The sequence below is a fragment of the Xenopus laevis genome, chromosome 6S, assembly GCF_017654675.1.
Source record: "Xenopus laevis strain J_2021 chromosome 6S, Xenopus_laevis_v10.1, whole genome shotgun sequence".
In the NCBI taxonomy this organism is placed as follows: Eukaryota; Metazoa; Chordata; class Amphibia; order Anura; family Pipidae; genus Xenopus; species Xenopus laevis.
Genome location: NC_054382.1, coordinates 11,800,780 through 11,819,899, shown reverse-complemented (window position 1 = coordinate 11,819,899; position 19,120 = coordinate 11,800,780). Strand labels below are relative to the sequence as shown.

The following is a 19,120-nucleotide window of genomic DNA, read 5'->3' as shown; positions in this document are numbered from 1 at the left end:
AGAGTGATTGAAGTTTATCAGAGCACAATCACATGACTGGGGGCAGCTGAGAAATTGACAATATGTCTAGCCCCATGTCAGATTTCAAAATTGATTATAAAAAAAATCAGTTTGCTCTTTTGAGAAATGGATTTCAGTGCAGAATTCTGCTGGAGCAGCACTATTAACTGATTCATTTTGAAAAAAAACATGTTTTCTGATGACAGTATCCCTTTAAGGTAGACATTTTCTTTTAGTATCCAAGTAAAGTTCTTGCCTGAGGCACATTTTATGTTAATATAGGGTTTTTACTAAAAAGATGGAAATATTGTGGGGGAGAATGTCACAAGACAAGATCTGTTTGAAGCAAGTCTTTGTCAGTCAAAAATATCTATTTTATTAGCTGGTTAATCCTTGAATCTAGATACTATTTGAATATTTTGATGATTGTTTTTTTTTTGTTTCTGAGGGAAGTGTTTAAAGGACCAGAGCAATAAGGGTCACTGAATAAGATTACTGAACTGATGGCTGCCACTTTGATGCACATTTTCCGAATGCAGTACATAAGTGGTGCCAGGCAGATAGTGCCAAGTCCTGTTACTGATATAAGTATTCTGCAGGCATAAGAGTTTAATTGAAACATAATCAAAATTAGCACTGAAAGTGGCATTCAAGGGTTCTATGAATTTACTTACTAATCAAATATTCTAATTAAGATTTTCTCCCCTTTTTTGCTGATAATAAAAAGGCTCTATTTCTCAACTCTCATTGACATCCACCAGGATTGTCTCATGCTGTGGGTACAAATGATCAAACAGCAGGTTTAATGGAGGGAAGCCAGTTGGCAATAACCCCTGACTGCAGTACAAGTCCTCCCCTTGGCATCTCTTGAGTACTGGAATGGTTAGTGATTTAACAGTACACAACATTCTCCTTCCAAACTGAGAAACTAATGTATAACTAGGAATTACTGGTCATGTTTACTTATATCAGAAGTCCTCCTCTAAGAACGAGGCTTTAATGTAGTATTCAATATAAATATCCAGTATGTAATCAATGGAAAACGTTGATGTTGGTAGAATGTTCTGTAATTTCTTTTTTTTTTTTTTTTTATAATCTCTTATTTTTCAAAATTAGATGCATAGACAGAGAATAACGCAAATATCATTTTCAGTACAGAACATTTCAACTGGTTCACATCAGTACAACTTCATGCAGTATAACATACATCAAAAGTATTGTCTCACTCAAGGTTGTAGAAACACATTCCATGGGGCCCAAATTTCTGTATGTTTCTCCACCCTGTCTGCTAATAAAGCCGTTAAATACAACAGATTCTGCGTCTGGGTAATTTTTTCAATTACGGTATGAACATCTATAGTGTGCTGTAGCCAGTGTTTCGCTAAATTGGTTCGTGCGGCAACTAAGATTTGACCCATCAAGGTATTCTGGAGCTTCGTGAGGACTTTGGATGGGCAGGCTAAAAGAGTCGTAGTGGCCTCAGGGACTATACGCGTATGAAAGACTCGCTCAAGTAAGCTATAAACCTCAGCCCAATATTGCTTTGCCACAGGACATGTCCACCAGATATGTAGATAATCCCCAACTGCTGTACAGTCCCTGAAGCAAGAATCGGGAGCGGAAGGATCAAAGCGATGTTTCCTTGCCGGTGTGAGGTGCCAACGCATCAGTACTTTATATGTAGATTCTTTAATGGCAGTATTAGGGGATATTTTGGAAATAGTATTCCAGATTAGTGACCATTCTTGTTGAGATATAGAACGCCCCAAATCTGTCTCCCAATCTAGCATATATTTAAGGGGCTTTTCCACATCTGTGGAGACTAAATGTTTATATAGTAAAGAAATAGTACCTTGCAGTTTCCCAGCTCGTTGAGAGCAGGTTTCCAACAGAGTTGGAGGTCTAGACTTGAAGGAGGAGTCAACAGAACGAATGAAGTGCAGTAACTGTGAATATCTATAAGTTTCGCTCTCTGGCATAGATTTTACAAATTGTAAATACTGAAATGATTTAATGCCCATAGTCAGTAACATATCTTGTATCCTATTGATGCCATTTGCTTTCCACCATTGAAACGCCGGAGTAGCATAGCCAGGGAGAAAAAGCGGATTATTGTGTAACGGAGTGAGGATACTATGAGATCCGGCCGGTTGGAATTTCCCTCGGCTGTCATGCCATGTCCTAATGGTGTGTTGCAGCACAGAGCTAATCACAGGGACAGACTTAATTTGTGTTTTATCTGCCCATAAATGAATGTTCTGTAAATTCTAATCAGATTTGTTCTACCCTTTTTTTTTTTAAACTCAGGTAGTTTATTGAAAACATAAAGAGACAAAAATCATAGACGTTCTTACATCAGGAGCACAAAAAACATATCACTGTCCAACAAGTCAGTAATGGGATTCATGCATGTAGTATACAGATGTTGCACTATACATCAACATCATTGCAAAAGATCATACGAAAGAGCAACACGAATCAGAATGGTACATAAATATCAGGGAACATGTAGCAAGAGAACATCACAGTCATATTAGTATCATAGCTCTTAAACAGTTTTTCACCCAGCAATCGAGCGGCTATGTGGAAGGGGAAATACATCCAACCAAGGACCCCAAATCTTACAAAATTTAGTAGGGACCCCCCGTTTTAAATAGACCAGTTGTTCAATGTTGGATAAGATTTGTTCTACCCTTAGTACAATTGTGATGTCATTCACATGCTGTAATAATTGCTTTTCCTACTTTCCTTTACCTAAATGGATTGAATGAAGTCACAATTGAGCCCCATGGCCTGAGTCCAAAAGTTTCATTCAGGAATAAGTACTTTAAACACAGGGGACCTATTTTACTGAAGGTGGGCAAGGAGCAAACTGCAGAAATTGGAACAGTGAACCATATTTTGTATGCAGTGTCATTGTGTTCATTCTGAGTGGCTTGTAGGCAATAATGCCTCTTATAGGTGCAAATGTGTGTATCTCTATAAAGCATCTGGAAGTCATTCTTTTACATACCCACCATTTGCACACTAATTGGTTGGGGCAAAACTACCTCTGCCTTTGCATAAAATAGTTCTGCAATAGAGTTGTGGTACAAGTCATTCCTGAATGGTGTTTTAATAGACACCTGGCACTGTGTCTTCACATTTATTACCAGAACCAGCTTCCATTCATTTTAAGACACAGTGAACTCTTTCAGGGGAATGTAATAAAAGTCGCAAAGAGCAAAACAATTCGCACCAATAAGACTAAAAATCCACATCTCGCAATGTAATATTGTTCCTTAAACTGTTATTGCATTGCGAATTTTAATTGCGCATGCGAATTTTAATTGCGCACTCATAACCAGTGCTTGAAGGTGTCGTAATCTTTTGGAGCAAACATAACGACTTTTTTTTTTGTTCTATTACATTGACTGCGCATTGGCGCAAACTCTAAAATTCGCAAATGGTCTTTCACTGTCGGAAGTGGTCGCTAAACAGTTTCCGGGCTCGCAAAAGCTATATTAAATTCGCACAAAGCAAAATTTGTTTGTGCAAAGGGATAACTTTTCGCATTGCGAATAGTTTTTCCGTTAGTGATTTTTATTACATTCCCCCGTTTATGTTGTAAAATAAATAGGTGTAAATTTAGCAGCATTATAGTTTTATTACAGTCATGGAACTGCTCAGTCAGTATAATTCTATATGCATGCTTTTTAGGTAAAAAATATTATTTTTTCATCATATTAAAATATCAAAACAATCCCACATGGAGCCTAACGCGTTTCATGCTTACCTAGCACTTAGTCATTGGCAATCCCTCTCTAGCATGCCATAAATTGACACTAATCACATACAGATCTGTATCCAAGGCCTTTTGTATGGACTGCTCAGTCAGTGCCATCCTCATAATTCACAGTTCCAGCAGGGAGGGAAAATGTAGCAAATTGGGACTGAGCTATTAAGAGAAGGGGGGATTTGAGGTGGCTAAGAACGACTTGGTGTAAAAAGAAAATATTACAGTAGCTACATGTGCCTATTTCCAATTCAGTGACACTTAAGGGACCTCAACATTATAATTATTACTAATTTTAGGGGTTTCCAGACTGGCAGAGATAGTAGTGAAGTGTATAAGGAAAAAGAGAGACATAAGCAGAGAAATGAGTAGCAGGATAAAGTTTTAGAGAAGCGAAGAATTGGATAAGAGAAGAATTGGCTAAGAGAAGAATTGGATAAGAGAAGAATTGGATAAGAGAAGAATTGGATAAGAGAAGAATTGGATTATTATCTTTTCAGTGGGGGGTCAAGCGGCTAAGATGATATAGGAGTTTTTGGAGCAGAAGTGAAATGAGTAGCAGAAGATAGCAATGGCAGCAGAAGGGAACGGGAAGAGTGAATGAGTTGGAGAATAAAGTATTAGTGCAAGAGGATGGAAAATTGGAAGTGAAATGAAGTGGAGGAGAGAAGGATGAATGCAGCAGGACAAAAAAAAACGTGCCATTCAATTCCATAACTGAAACACAAAAGGAAAACTATGAGTTGAAAGTTGATCAAGTCCAGGCATCCATTGGTTGATTCCAGAGCCTTACTCAAGGAGCCATTTCTTTCCCTAAGCAAAAAGATCAGCTTTAAAACAAAGAATGACCCATTAAGGCTGGATCTTATGTAACAGCAGACCCCCTGAATCATATGGATGAAGTAAGTCACTGTCAGATGCTGTGCAGTGCTTTTTATTTGCTCTCCTATTCTCACCTCATCCGTTCTGCCACTTTATACGTTAGGTATTTGCAGCAGTCATTGCTTTCTGAGCCTGGTATCGTGAATAGTGTTTATGTCTTTAGTCTAATTTTTTTACTATTATGTTTGGCGAAAACAATTTCTGTAAAATGATGGTGTGAATTTCCAAACATACTTAATATTTGCACGAGAGGGAAATATGCTCTCATTTTTGGGGTTTTTTAGCAAGCCCAATTGAACATACTCGTATTTGCTCTTCATTTTAAATGGGTTTATGATATGATATTTTAGTAACATGCCATTCCATTACCCACTACCATCTGTGTTTGGAGGCCTCTCCTAATTGAATTCACATTAGCCATGCTTCATGCATTTAAGGTGGCCCATCTTTCCTTGTGAATGAGTTTTTTTATGCATTAGCATGCAACGTTAGTACCTGGAGTGTTCTGGATAACGGATCTTTCTGTAATTTGGATCTTCATACATTATGTCTACTAGAAAACCATGTAAAGATTAAATAAACCCAATAGACTGGTTTTGCTTCCAATAAGAATTAATTATATCTTAGTTGGGATCAGGCCCGGACTGGCAATCTGTGGGTTCTGGCAAATGCCAGAGGGGCTGCTATAAGGTGCCATAGAAAGTCAGTATTTAGTGGGCTGGTGGGGGCTGTTTAGGCCTCTATGTGGGCTGATTGGGTCTCTGTGTACCTGAAATGCCAGGGCTTATTCTAATTCTCAGTCCGGACCTGGTTGGGATCAAGTACAAGCTACTGTTTTATTATAACAGAGAAAAAGGAAATCATTTAAAAAAAAGTTGACTATTTGGATAAATGGAGTCTAAGGAAGATGGTCTTTGTGTAATTTGGCACTTTCTGGATAGTGGGTTTCCAGATAATGGACACTGCAGACTATGTTGGTAGTTCACACATCAAGTCCTATTATCTCCATTCTCCATTTTTTATTTCAGCATAAAGAGCTGTATATGACTCTTGTAAAAACGAGCTGTGACAGGGACCAAGATTAGAATAGATTAGACACTGATACAGAAAGTAGGCACTAATCAAATAGTAGAATAACAGCAAACTGAGTTAATTATTGTAAAAACAAGGTAATGGACAACAGGAAGCAGTTAAAGAGCTTGGACTCTCCTACCATGTAGTCATGGCTTGCCTTCTATACAGGATTCTGCTGATACCTTGTTGCTTCTGCCCCTGCACCCTAGTTCCATGTAGCGAGTATTGCCCTGCATACTCATATATTGGCGCCATATTCCTCTAAAATGGATTTCAAATATCTCCCTGGTATGTATTCCAAAACCACCTCCAGAAACCTTTCCAGCTGTCACTGCTGCCCTCATGTTAGTAAAGTCACAGGTCTGAATCATGAAAGTTACATTCTTTTTTGAAAAACTACCTTCTGGGTACAGCCAAGTGGTAAAGTATTTAGTTGTCACAACTGGTACAGGAATGCGATCCGTTATCCGGAAATCCCTTGTCCAAAAAAACTCGGAATTACAGAAAGGCCCTCTTCCATAGACGACATTCTAATCAAATAATCCAAAATGTTCAAAATGATTTCCTTTTTCTCTGTAATAATGAAACTGTATCTTGTACTTGATCCTAACTAAGATATAATTAATCCTTATTGGAAACAAAATCAGCCTATTGGATTTATTTAATGTTTACAATATTGTCTAGTAGACTTAAGGTATGAAGATAAAAATTATGGAAAGATCCATTATCAGGAAAACCTCAGGTCCCTAGCATTCTAGATAACAGGTCCCATACTTGTAAATGAAACTGTTACTTTTGCTATACAATTGGGCGTAAAATTTATTACCCCCAATGTCCCACTGCTGAAATGTAAAAAATACACAATTAAATGTGACTTTGAAGTCTTCAAATTGTATAGATTTGCTCACAGCTGTTGAACTCACAGATGAATTCTAATATTCTCATGCATTGGAGTTGGGAATGCATTATTCCCTTTATAACATACTGTGGGATATACAGTACAGGTATATTAGACCATATCTTACGTTAACTTGAAGAAAAATACTTGTGAGACAGAATTTGTGCTGACTTGCACAGAAAAGAAGATGTTTAGTTTATAACCTAATAAACAGTGGCAGAAATACACAAATATTTCAAGAACTCAGCAAGAAATCTGACGACCCCTCTTTGTGTTGTTTCTTTGTTTTTTTCTCAATAGTCTTACATGGAAGATCACTTGAAGAACAAGAATCGCCTGGAGAAAGAATGGGAAGCTCTGTGTGCTTATCAAGCTGAGCCCAACGCAACAAATATTGCACACAAGGAAGAAAGTGTCTCAAAGAATCGCTCTTCGGCCATTGTGCCCTGTAAGTAGGATTATTTTCAGCATGAATGTTACCGTTAACCTCCCTGATCTGATTACATTCTCTCAAAGTCCCCAGGCTTGACAAGCCAGAGAAAGAAGCAAGCAACATGGTGACCTGAAGCCACTTCATTCTTTAAGGGTTTTCAAAAAATGACCAAAGGGGAATTTAAACATGCTTTGTTCAATGCATAAATCATAAATATAATTTATTCACTTGTATCCATCTCCCTAACCTGTTAGAGAGCTCGGAAGCCACAGAGACTAAGTAGAGTCCACATGAAGGCTGTTATGTCTTAAGTACAAATCTGACATCTTATTTTTAAATAAATAGAATATATATATAATGAGCCAGGTTCAATTTTATATTAGGAAACATAAGTCCAAATTCGAATCCATTTCCATGTAGAAATCAGTCATTTCCACGAGATAACAATTACAAGAGTACTTGAGGGCATACTCTTGTGTCTCCTTGGAGATTTTTCGTTGCATATACAAGCATTTGCTCATTTGTTGCAAAATATCTCCTTACCTCCTTGATAAGGTCTTTGTCGGACTTACTGTGGATTTGTGTAGTTATCCTCTATAATAACGATTCCATTGTATCTAGGAATTGCAAATCTCAATGCGTACGATGCGTGCGTCAAAAAAATTGGACACATTTTCTTGACACCCATTGACTTCAATGCATTTTGTAAATGCTTTTGGGAATTTTTTCATACTTTCAGGAATTTTTCGGAAATAGAACCCACCCATCCACAGCCAATGACAGACAGTTGTAGATGGAGAGGCACTGTTCATCTTCTGTTAATGTTGGGCCCTAACCTTTGTTACACTCTGCCCGTAAACATATAAATATGCATTATATGAATTGCTGGCTCACTATTTTATAATATATGTATATTTTTAATACTTTACTACTTAGATGATCACAGCAGAATTGTACTGAAGACTGAGAACAGCCATGATAATTCAGATTACATCAATGCCAGTCCAATTGTAAGTATTTGTGTTTCTTCTTTTATTATTCTGTTCTGAGCCTTATTGCCGAATTTTCATTTTCATCTTTTGTTCCTGAAGTATCCCCTTTTAGGAATGTTTGTTATTTACATAGCTTTTCTGAATCTCTACTTTTATACTACATATGAATCTATTGTTTTTCAGCTGTAGTGGTAACCTCAAAGTCTGCATGAGCTTTGGAGAAAAACATCCCCGTTGCCCCACTCAGTATAAACATGGGTAATGCTCTCAGGGCTTCTATTATAGAGATTTGGTAATTAAAACATCATTCAGGTCCACTTATAAAGATTGAATGCCTCAGAAATTTAATTTCCCTTGATTGGTCTTTTCTGGGATTATCAAATGGAATATCTAAACGTATAATTAGGGGCATCTCTTGGCTTTGCCCGACAAGCCAATCCTGTTTGTTCCATGCTATGTTTCTCTATAATGGAGCACTCTATGGGGCTCTGAAATGACACATGACACCCACTCTGCATTATACCTGTAGGCAAAAAAAAATTATTTTTATATTTTATTATTTTGCCTTAGAAATGTGTTATTTATAGAAATATGTTGGGTTGATTTTACCACTACAGTATGCGCCACTTTTCTCCTGAAGTCTGGACACTACTTCTTGGTCAGAAGTTTAACTAAGGGGCCCATTCACTAAGTTCGAGTGAAGGAGTAGAGGAAAAATAGTTAGAATTTCAAATGGTTTTTTTGGCTACTTCGACCATCGAATTGGCTACTTCGACCTTCAACTATGACCTTCGATTTCGAATCTAACGATTCGAACTAACAATCGTTTGAATATTCGACCATTTGATAATCGAAGTACTGTCTCTTTAAAAATTTCTTCGACCCCCTAGTTCGCCACCTAAAACTTACCGAGGCCAATGTTAGCCAAGGTCCCCATAGGCTTCCTAACAATTTTATGATCGAAGGATAATCCTTCGATCGATGGATTAAAATCCTTCCAATTGTTCGATTCGAAGGATTTAATCGTTCGATTGAATGACTATTCCTTTGTTCTATCGAACGAATTGCGCAAAATCCTTCGACTTCGATATTCGAAGTCGAAGGATTTTAATTCGCCAGTCGAATATCGAGGGTTAATTAACCCTCAATATTCGACCCTTGATACATCTGCCCCTTAAAGTCATTGAACCCCACTCCAAATTCTTTAGAGGGAAAAATGACACATTTCATAGACTTTTTTTAGTCTTTCACATATTTGCAAATTTTTAAGGGTCCACCAAGGATCCTCAGGAGTTACAGCGTACATCAGCTGGCCCTATCTCTGTGCTCCTTTTTGGAACGATATAGCTTCATAGAAAATATTACAAATTGGCACTAAGTGCTGTGTCCAAGCAAAGGCATATATCTACCTAACAAAAGACTACTTTCTGTGGTATAGTGCACCAGGCAGTTTCACGTTGGTCATCTCTGTTTAAGGTGGCAGTAAGCTAGATATCAGTGTCCTAAAAGACATATAAAGAATTATTTAATTTATATTATTTTATTTAATTTTTACAAAGAGCTCTGATAATGTTTTGGAAATGAAACGCTTTCATCATTGCTCTATTCAGACTTACTATTCAATCAAAGAACCTGTATCAAGTGCACAGAATTCATCAAGGTTCCTCCAGAGATACTCCAGATGCATTTGTTCAGTTGGAACCACATTAATAAATGTAGTCTTTTGTTACATTTGCTTTGAACTCTGCTCCTCGGAACTAGAGGGAACATACTCTAAACAAGGAATGCACCAAATCCAGGATTCTGTTTGGGATTCGGCCAGGATTCACCCTTTTTCAGCAGGATTCGGATTCAGTCGACTCCTTGTGTCAGAATCCTAATTTACATATCTAAATTAGGGGTGGGAAGGGAAATCACGGGACTTTTCATCACAAAATAAGGAAGTAAAAATGTTTTCTTTTCCCTTCCCTTATTTGCATATGCAAATAAGGATTCAGTTCAGTATTTGGCCTTTTCAGACGCGCGTCCAACATTGGACGTGGGCGTCAATTTCGATTTTCATGATTTTTTCAACGGGAGAACTTCACCCATCACTGCTTGTGTATCATAAGTCATGAAGTACTACATTAGTGACCAAATGCTTAAAATAAAGAAGAGTCCAGGGCAGCTTCACTTATATTGCTCTTACTTGTGACTTTCATAATTGCTTTCAATTTAAAGATAGCACCAACAATTTATGCACCATTTCACAATAACTTATAACAAGGATGTTACAATAAACAAACAGCCAGCAAATGGAATTACGTATTATTTATCAAGCTGTCTAGAGGTCCCTCTCACACCCCTAATAGTTGATATGGATTTCCTAATGACTACACTACTACCTAGTTGACCAAACTCAGCACTTCTTATCCTGTTCTGAGTCTCCAGCATGTTGCTGTTGAACCCATTAGCCTAATTTTATTGAATCATAGGATCCCTATTTCTCTTTAGGTTCAGAATGGTCCCAGTTACAAGTCACATCACCTTTAGGTTACATACTGTATGTCCCACATATCAATAAAGACACTTCTCAGATGCTGGAGCTCATTACTAAAGGAGTGCAAAATTGCAAAATATGGTACAAATTCACAATTTATTTACCCACAATGTACCCCCCCCCCAGAATTTTAGTTTTCAACTAAGAAGTGTACATAAATACATACTTACATTGCCTTTGATTGGATGCAAATCAACTGGATCCCTTAGGTGCAACACATATGAATGTTCAAGGCAGATATTATTGAACTTGAGAACATGATGCCTTTGTCCTTAGGCACCAAAGTAGGTGCATCCTGGAAAATGCAGAATAATGCTAGTATTTATGATTTCAAGTAAGCACATTACAGTGTATGATTAAGGATAACTATATATATACAGGGGGATGTACCAATCCCATGCAGAGGTATAGCAATAAATGAACATCACTTGAATCAGCATTATAAGATACTTTTGAACATTTGATTTAGAGTTAGGGGTATCTCGCCCAGAAGCTTTTTTTGTTCTTCAAATTGATTTAGGGTTCAGCTTTACTGTTCCCTATTTCTTACAATTAACTAAAAGGCATGGGACCTGTTATCCAGAATGCTTGAGACCTGGGGTTTTCCAGATAATGGATCCCAAAAGGTTCATGCCATTTTTACTGACTTATTGATCTAATATTTATATTAGCCCAACATAAAAACCATTCTTGAGTTGAGCTTTGCTCTTTGTTTTAGATTCATTCAAGTTGCTTGTTCCTCACCTGCCTTAAAATAGTTAAGTCCAGGCTGTGTAACGTTTTGTGGTGCAGAACATTTCTATAAGAGTGTTGGGATCTGGTTGGCTCTACAGCTGCTGATAAATGACCATTCCAGGCCTTCTAGTGCTAGAAACAGATGGAGAACCACAGATGGGAAATATCTGGATTATACAGCGAATAATCAATTGAAAGTCATCATCTCTTCACAGTGGTAGCTGTACGGTGGTACTTAAGGGAATATTATAAGCACTAAAATTCTCTTTTCTATAATCCTATTTGATTTGCTACACAAGCTTAAATAGTTCTGTGTCGTTGTCTCGGGTGTGGTTTTTATACAATTATATTTTTTTAAAGGATTTGAGGATTTGCCTTTGTTAAATACCTAACTCTGGTGGTTGGGTTGGTCTCATGTTGAGGATAGGCATATCAAGAATTCTTTATTATAATAATTAAATGGAAAGAATGGAAACCTTGGTCATTAGACCTAAGAGATCCCTGATTCTTCTGTGATTGAGAGACATACTGTAAGAAGCACACCATAGACAGTTGTTCCACCTGAGTGCCCGAGCTAAAAAACAACACAAGCAATGCAGAAGAACGGCACTCACAGGACTTGCTGAATCAATCTACCAAAGTTTATTGTTTTGGTCCCCCACAGGGACCTTCATCAGGAGTCAAACAGTGCAACCAGACCCACAGTAGTGTGACAAAATTTAAACCCCCTACGTTTCCACCCCCACAACCACTTTTGGTGCAAGGAAGTTGTGGGGGTGGAAAACGTAGGAAGTTTAAATTCTCCTGATTCCTGATGAAGGTCCCTGTGGGGGAGCGAAACATTGAGCAAAATAAACCTTTGGAAGATTGATTAAGCAAGTCCTGTGAGTGCCGTTCTTCTGCAATTCTTACATATATATATGTATTTACATACCTAGAAAAAAAGTAAGAAAAGACTACAGGGATTAGATGTAGTCATGTACGTTTCTGCAGATATACAATAGCAGATATATATTTATTGTTTTGGTAAGTTTAGTAAAATAGACTCAAGCTGCAATTGCTGGGTTGACTTTAGTAGGACTTCAGGTTGAATTTTTCACATCATCTATGTATTCACTCAACACTTCCAAGCCATCTTACTATTATCTACTTTCTCGATATACTCAGTAAACCTGTTATCACTTACTTTACCTAGAGTGCATTGAGCAGGTGAGGACTGAGGAGCTTTTTGAGATGCCCCCCACACATTTTGCTCTGTTCCTTCTAGCCCATCAAGCACTTTAGACTTTATCATCACAACCTTCCCCAACCATACTACTGTTTATCCATACTAAACAGGTATTATGATGACAATTTGGGGTTTTGAAATAAATAATGTCCATTGGGATTTTCAAACCTGCCTGATAGATATCTGGCCACATACAACCACATACAAGTTGTGCAGGCTGTTGAAACAACCAGTAAGCTGCTGACTTTGTCTGAAGCGACCGAAGTGGGCAGGTTTTATCAGCCTTAAAGGGATACTGTCATGGGAAAAAAAATTCAAAATGAATCAGTTAATAGTGCTGCTCCAGTAGAATTCTCCACTGAAATCCATTTCTCAAAAGAGCAAACAGATTTTTTTATATTCAATTTTGAAATCTGACATGGGGCTAGACATTTTGTCAATTTCCCAGCTGCCCCTGGTCATGTGACTAGTGCTTGCACTTTAGGAGAGAAATGCTTTCTGGCAGGCTGCTGTTTTTCCTTCTCAATGTAACTGAATGTGTCTCAGTGGGACCTGGATTTTACTATTGAGTGCTGTTCTTAGATCTACCAGGCAGCTGTTATCTTTTGTTAGGGAGCTGTTGTCTGGTTACCTTCCCATTGTTCTTTTGTTTGGCTGCTGGGGGGGAAAAGGGACCAGGGGCAGTCACATGACCAGGGGCAGCTGGGAAATTGACAATATGTCTAGCCCCATGTCAGATTTCAAAATTAAATATAAAAAAATCTGTTTGCTCGTTTGAGAAATGGATTTCAGCTCATAATTCTGCTGGAGCAGCACTATTAACTGATTCATTTTGAAAAAATTTTTTTTTACCATGACAGTATCCCTTTAAGTATAGAGTTCCTGATGCACCTGCAGTCACAGGAGCTCCAAAAAAAAGACCTTGTAAATGGCTTTCATTTCTTCTGAGACAGAAGAACCCAATTGTACAGCATTCCCAATTATATGCAGTTCTTTCACTGTCAAAGATCAAGACTAAAGGAAAATATCACTTTGAATCAGCCTCCTCGTTTATATAAATTCTGGCTGGCGGCACATTTGTGCGGAGAAGGAGAACCTGATTCGGCGATGAAAGATCTGCAATTCTTAATTGTTTGCCATATAACAAAATGTTCCTGGAGTAATTGCCGTAGTATTTAGTGTTCTACGACGGATGACACATTTCGCTGCTCGGGAATCATTATGTCAGCCACGTTCCGGAGAGCAGTTTTATGACAGCAGCTGATTAGCGGTAACAGGTGACGAGTGGCCCGATTCTGATTTAGCAGATAGCTGAGGTCTGTGACAGCGTTGCTCAAATCAGCATTGATTCTGCGTGCCCTTGTCTGCCCATGCATGAATATCTGGCGACTTAAGTCAAACGTTCCTCGTATTTATTTCTCCAGTTGAAATGACAGCATAATGGCATTTATGCTGGGAAACATATGTCACTTGGACCAGGGGTGGTGTGTTAAAGAGGTTGTTTCTTTGTTTCTGCCACTAAAAACAGATTGTGTTGCATATTGCTGCTAGTCTGGAATACTTCTATCTACAGCTGCCTAGCCGTGTTTATCGGTAGCATTGCCCAACTTGTTACCAAAGGAACAACAATCCCCTATTTAGCCAGCACCCCTTTACCCACACCAAGAGGATGCATTCTGTTCTAAATGTGGTGTCAGTATTATACAATGAGAAATTGGGAGACTGTATTTGGTCTCTTACATGTTTCAGGCACTATAGCAAGGAGAATAAAAATGTATCTGTAACCTTGTGAGCTATGTCCTATTAGGGTAAGATTTGGGGTGAGTGCTTATTTGTGCCCTGGATAACCCTGTAACTATAGCAGGTTGACTCTTACCCCAATCCCAATGTTTCAATATATCTGTAGCCTTGTTATGAGCTAAAGGGGACCCAGCCTGAAGGTCAGTTGTGGGAGATTTGGGGTGAGTGATTATTTGTACCCTGTGTACCCCTGGAACTATAGCAGGGTGACTGTTACCCCAAAGTTCTATATATCTGTAACCTTTGTTATGAGTTAAGGGGACCTATCCTGTAGACCAGTTAGGGTGAGATTTGGGGTGCGTTGATCTTACAGTCGTAATTACCCTTATGGTCTTGGCAGTTTTGCATTCGTTCTTGTTGAAGTTTAAAAAATCTCACCTTGTCTTGGCCTATGGGCCTAATATATTGCTGTCCCGAATAGATTGATTGCTTTGTGCTAAGTTTGTACCATTTCCCTTTGTTTTTCTTTTTATTTAAACTGATTTATTTATTGTGTTCTTTCAATTTAAAATGCATTATAAAGATGATTTAAAGTGGACCTGTCACCCAGGCATAAAAATCCATCCCAGACATAAAAATCCGTATAATAAAAGTCTTTTTCAAATTAAACATGAAATCTGAATTATTTTTTTTTTATTAAAGCATTCATAGCTGTTTTCAACTCATTTACAAATCTCAGCTGTCAATCAAATATTGCCCACCCCTCCTCTATGCCTTAGTCATAGAGGCGGGGCAGACAATTACTTTCACTTTCCATTCAGCACTTCCTAGATGTCACTGCTCTCCCCACATTCCCCCGTTCTCTTTACCATTTAATTGTGAAGCCAGGACATGGGGATGGACATCAGGTCCCCCATTCTGGTGCACAAACAAGATTCTGAGATGATACAAGGCTTGTCTTAATAACAGTGTCCACAAAATGGCTCCTGCCTTTTTGTTATAATTATTAATTCCCAGATGGAAGGAAACAAGATTCAAATAATTTTTGAAGTGTAATTAACGTTAATTTTGCTTGACTAACATGATAAAATAGGATTTGGAATATTTTTTTTGGGTGACAGGTCCCCTTTAAAGGAAACTCTGAAACCCATCTCTGTCTTTATTCTCTACAGATGGATCATGATCCCAGGAGCCCAGCCTACATCGCAACTCAAGGACCTCTTCCTGCAACTGTTGCCGATTTCTGGCAGGTAAAACTACAAAAATGAAGCTCCTTATCTTGGAGAGAGAAATGTTATAAAAGCTGTTAAGTGAAAGAAAAGATTAAATGCCCTATGCTTTCTCCATATATGGAGCTGAACTGACCTACCAGATCATAGATAATCTCCTGGTGTTTTCTGTGAATAAGTCTTCCTTATAGAGACAGTTGTCCTCACATTACCCACCTGTCTGTTATTTAACAACCCCCACAAAACAATCACAGCATTCTCCATCACAACTTTGATATATTCTCTCCAGCAACGGGTCTTTTCTCTTTGTGTCTTGTCAATCCTGTAATGAACTACCCAGTAATTGGAACAGAGTGGGAGGAATGCAGTGTGTTCTCGAGAAATATTGATTCTTTCTTTCTAGTTAGACTGTAGGATGTGGAAAAAGTTGTTGCATATCCTGAAGGTATGAGAAGGCAAAACCAGGGCAACTAGCTTCATTGACCCTATTCATTGAATCTGAAAAGTACCCATAGCAACCAATAAGGTGCATGATTTTAAACAGATGACTAGTACATTTTACCTGCTTATTGGTTGCTATGGGTTAGTGCTCCTGGGCAAGCTTAGTGCATTTTATTACATAGCCCCATTGGTCTGCTTGGTACTTTATGGTGTAACACTGCTCTAGCACTCTAACATTTAATGGTGTGCTAGTGCACTCTGTCTTCCTAGTGCACAGGATATGGTGAGCCGCCACTCTTTCTCTCTCTCTCTCTCTCTCTCTCTGACAGTTTATGGTGAGTTGTCAGTTTCTGTCTCTCTGGCAGTTTATGGCGAGCCACCACTTTCTCTCTCTGACAGTTTATGATAAGCTGCCACTTTCTGTCTCTCTGGCAGTTTGTGATGAGCCTCCACTTTCTGTCTCTCTGGCAGTTTATGGTGAGCCGCCACTTTCTCTCTCTCTCTCGCTCTCTCTCTCTGACAGTTTATGATGAGCTGCCACTTTCTGTCTCTCTGGCAGATTATGGTGAGCTGCCACATTCTGTCTCTATGGCAGTTTACTTTGAGCCACCACTTTCTCTCTCTCTCTCTGACAGTTTAGGATGAGCTGTCACTTTCTGTCTCTCTGGCAGTTTATGGTGAGCCTCCACTTTTTGTTTCTCTGGCAGTTTATAGTGAGCCACCAGTTTCTGTCCCTCTGGCAGTTGTTGGCATATGACTGTGCACCAACTCTCTAGCAGTTCATGGTGAGCATGGACATTGGTGTTTGATGGTGTGTTGCCACTGTGAGACAATATAGCATGAGGTTGCTCATCGGGGCAGTTGATGATGCACGGTTGATCTTTTTCTCTAGAACATAAAGATGCAGGGTTGCTTTTAGCATCTTATAATTTTGGATTGATTCTGTCTTTCCTGTATGGCTTCAAATATTTCTGGCATTGCCTGGTGAGCAATTAAGCTCTGTGTATTTGGCAGCTGACAAAATAAAACATAATCAATGGAAGATGCTAGGCTTAATCAATAAATGTTATGTACACAGTGTATTTGTCTAATCTTTCATGAATAGAATAGCACTATTCATTATTGTTATGGTTTATTAATTTTCCAGACACAAGTGTGAAGATTTAAATTTTTTTTCTTTCTCAGGCCTGTTATTTTAGGACAAAGTGTCTTATTTATGATTGGAATGTTATCACCTTAGATCATTTGAAGGACACAACCAAAGGTGTTGGTGGAATGTGACATTGTGTGGCTTTAGTGTGGTATGTCACTGTCATTACTTGTTTGTTCATAGGAATACCAAGAAATTCATATATTTGTCGATGGCAGGCATTGGACTAGTTGGGAGGTATCCTTTGGGCATCAAGGTGGCCATACACCCACCCATATTATTGTACAAAACTAGGTATTGTATGATATTCGGTATGTGCGGTAGGAGACGAGGCAACAGATATCGGCAAAAGTCTTGGACATTGGTCTTCTCACCGATCTGAGAGGATGGAAAAATTTTCATTGGGTGCCCAAACATGAACATGAAATAGAGGTAGAATCTTATTGTTTCTTAATGTTAGTAAAGAAAATGAAGATCTCTCCATAAAACAACCAATGGTCACTGAAAAGATCATTATGGTTACATGTATGGCCTCCTTTAGTAGTTTTCGTGAAAAAGTCACCTTTTGGTAAAAAAATTGTTGTGCGTCAAAAACCATTTGTCATCTATAGACTTCAATGCATTTGGCAAATTTATCACTGTTTTGTGAATTTTTGGCAAAGCAAAATGGTTCAGAATGCCACCATCCCTATTGGCTACATCTGAGGTCTTCTCAAGCAGCCAAACAGTCTACCAAAGAATTGGGTTGTGGACACAGAGTCAACAAACAAGAAGGAACTTTATGTATGTATCTTTGTAGAAAGTGATGTGTGAAGGTTCATAACTACTTTGGCAATATCTTGCTTCAATGCTAGATCACAAAATAGCCTTTTATAGTTTGCAGTGTGAGCAAATTCCCCCAGTGTTTCATAGCTCCATAGGAGGCAAATCCACTACACTACAGAACATTTGAGAAGAATATGAAAGAGTAGCCATCATCTAGTACAAATATCACCACTGCAAGAACTCCTCTATGTACTGTTCATGATTGGTTCATCTTCAAGCTGTCTGGTCCTCCTAACCCTCACACTTACACCTCTCACTTCTTGTGGTGGATTGATGGGTGGAGCAGGCAACCAGAAACCTTGTATAACAGGATCCAGACCCTAATAACTACACTTAGCTTATTGTCATTTCTACCAATCCTCTGCCCTAGTAGCTGTGACATCCTGAAAACAACTACTTGACTAAAACAGACTCTTAGGGGTCTATATACTAACCCTCAAATTTTCCTGGTCAAGTTTTTTAGGGGAAAAATCTGAATTTTTGGAGAAAGAAAACTCACATTATGCTTTAAAGCTGCTGAAAATCCAAAAAATACTCCACCTAAAATCTGTCATGTTAAAGTCAATGGCAGATGTCCATTTTACTATTGGAAGATGTTTTTTGTCTTCACGATGTTCGAGGGTTTTGGGCTGTTTGACGCTGGTGTTCATTAAAAAACACTAAAAATTCAAGTTCTTCAGACGACAATTCGGAAAAAAACGCACAATTAGAAGTGTCACACAATTTTGTCAAGACTTTTCCCGCACGTACAATTTTTGTTCAGATATTTTAGTGAATTAAGCCAAATCGTTGTTGGCTGTGAGTTAGGTCGAATTTTTATTTTTAATATAATGAGTGAAATTCGCGGTTTAATAAATACCCCCTTAGTGGTGGGCAGGTGGGATGCTGCTCATTCGTTCCTCGCTCTAAAAGTGATGCAACCTTGTGTTGACTTCCCAACTTAACTACCACCCTTGGGACCTCCCTGCTTCTTTACCCCATCAAGGCAACAATACACCCCAGGACTACAAGTACAGAGCCCCCTTCTGTTAAACCTGATCCAATAAAACATAGGAGATAAGGAGACCAATATATTAACTACCTTCATTATTTCTGAGATTTGTGTTTGATATTTTTAGAGCAGATAACATTCTGGTTTGTGATTGCAAAAGCTAGTTAATATAACTTAATGCAAATCAT

At 38.4% G+C, this 19,120-nt stretch overlaps 1 protein-coding gene across 2 annotated transcripts in view; it reads left to right on the top strand.

The window, feature by feature from the left end:
• ptprn2.S (protein tyrosine phosphatase receptor type N2 S homeolog) overlaps window positions 1–19,120 on the top strand; it is a 577,776-nt gene that overhangs the window by 517,355 nt on the left and 41,301 nt on the right. For both annotated transcript variants that reach the window (XM_018269027.2, XM_041567358.1), the window contains 3 exons: window positions 6,930–7,077; window positions 7,999–8,072; window positions 15,469–15,546. In XM_018269027.2, the coding sequence (XP_018124516.1) occupies window positions 6,930–7,077; window positions 7,999–8,072; window positions 15,469–15,546 (300 nt within the window). The remainder of the gene's footprint in view (window positions 1–6,929; window positions 7,078–7,998; window positions 8,073–15,468; window positions 15,547–19,120) is intronic.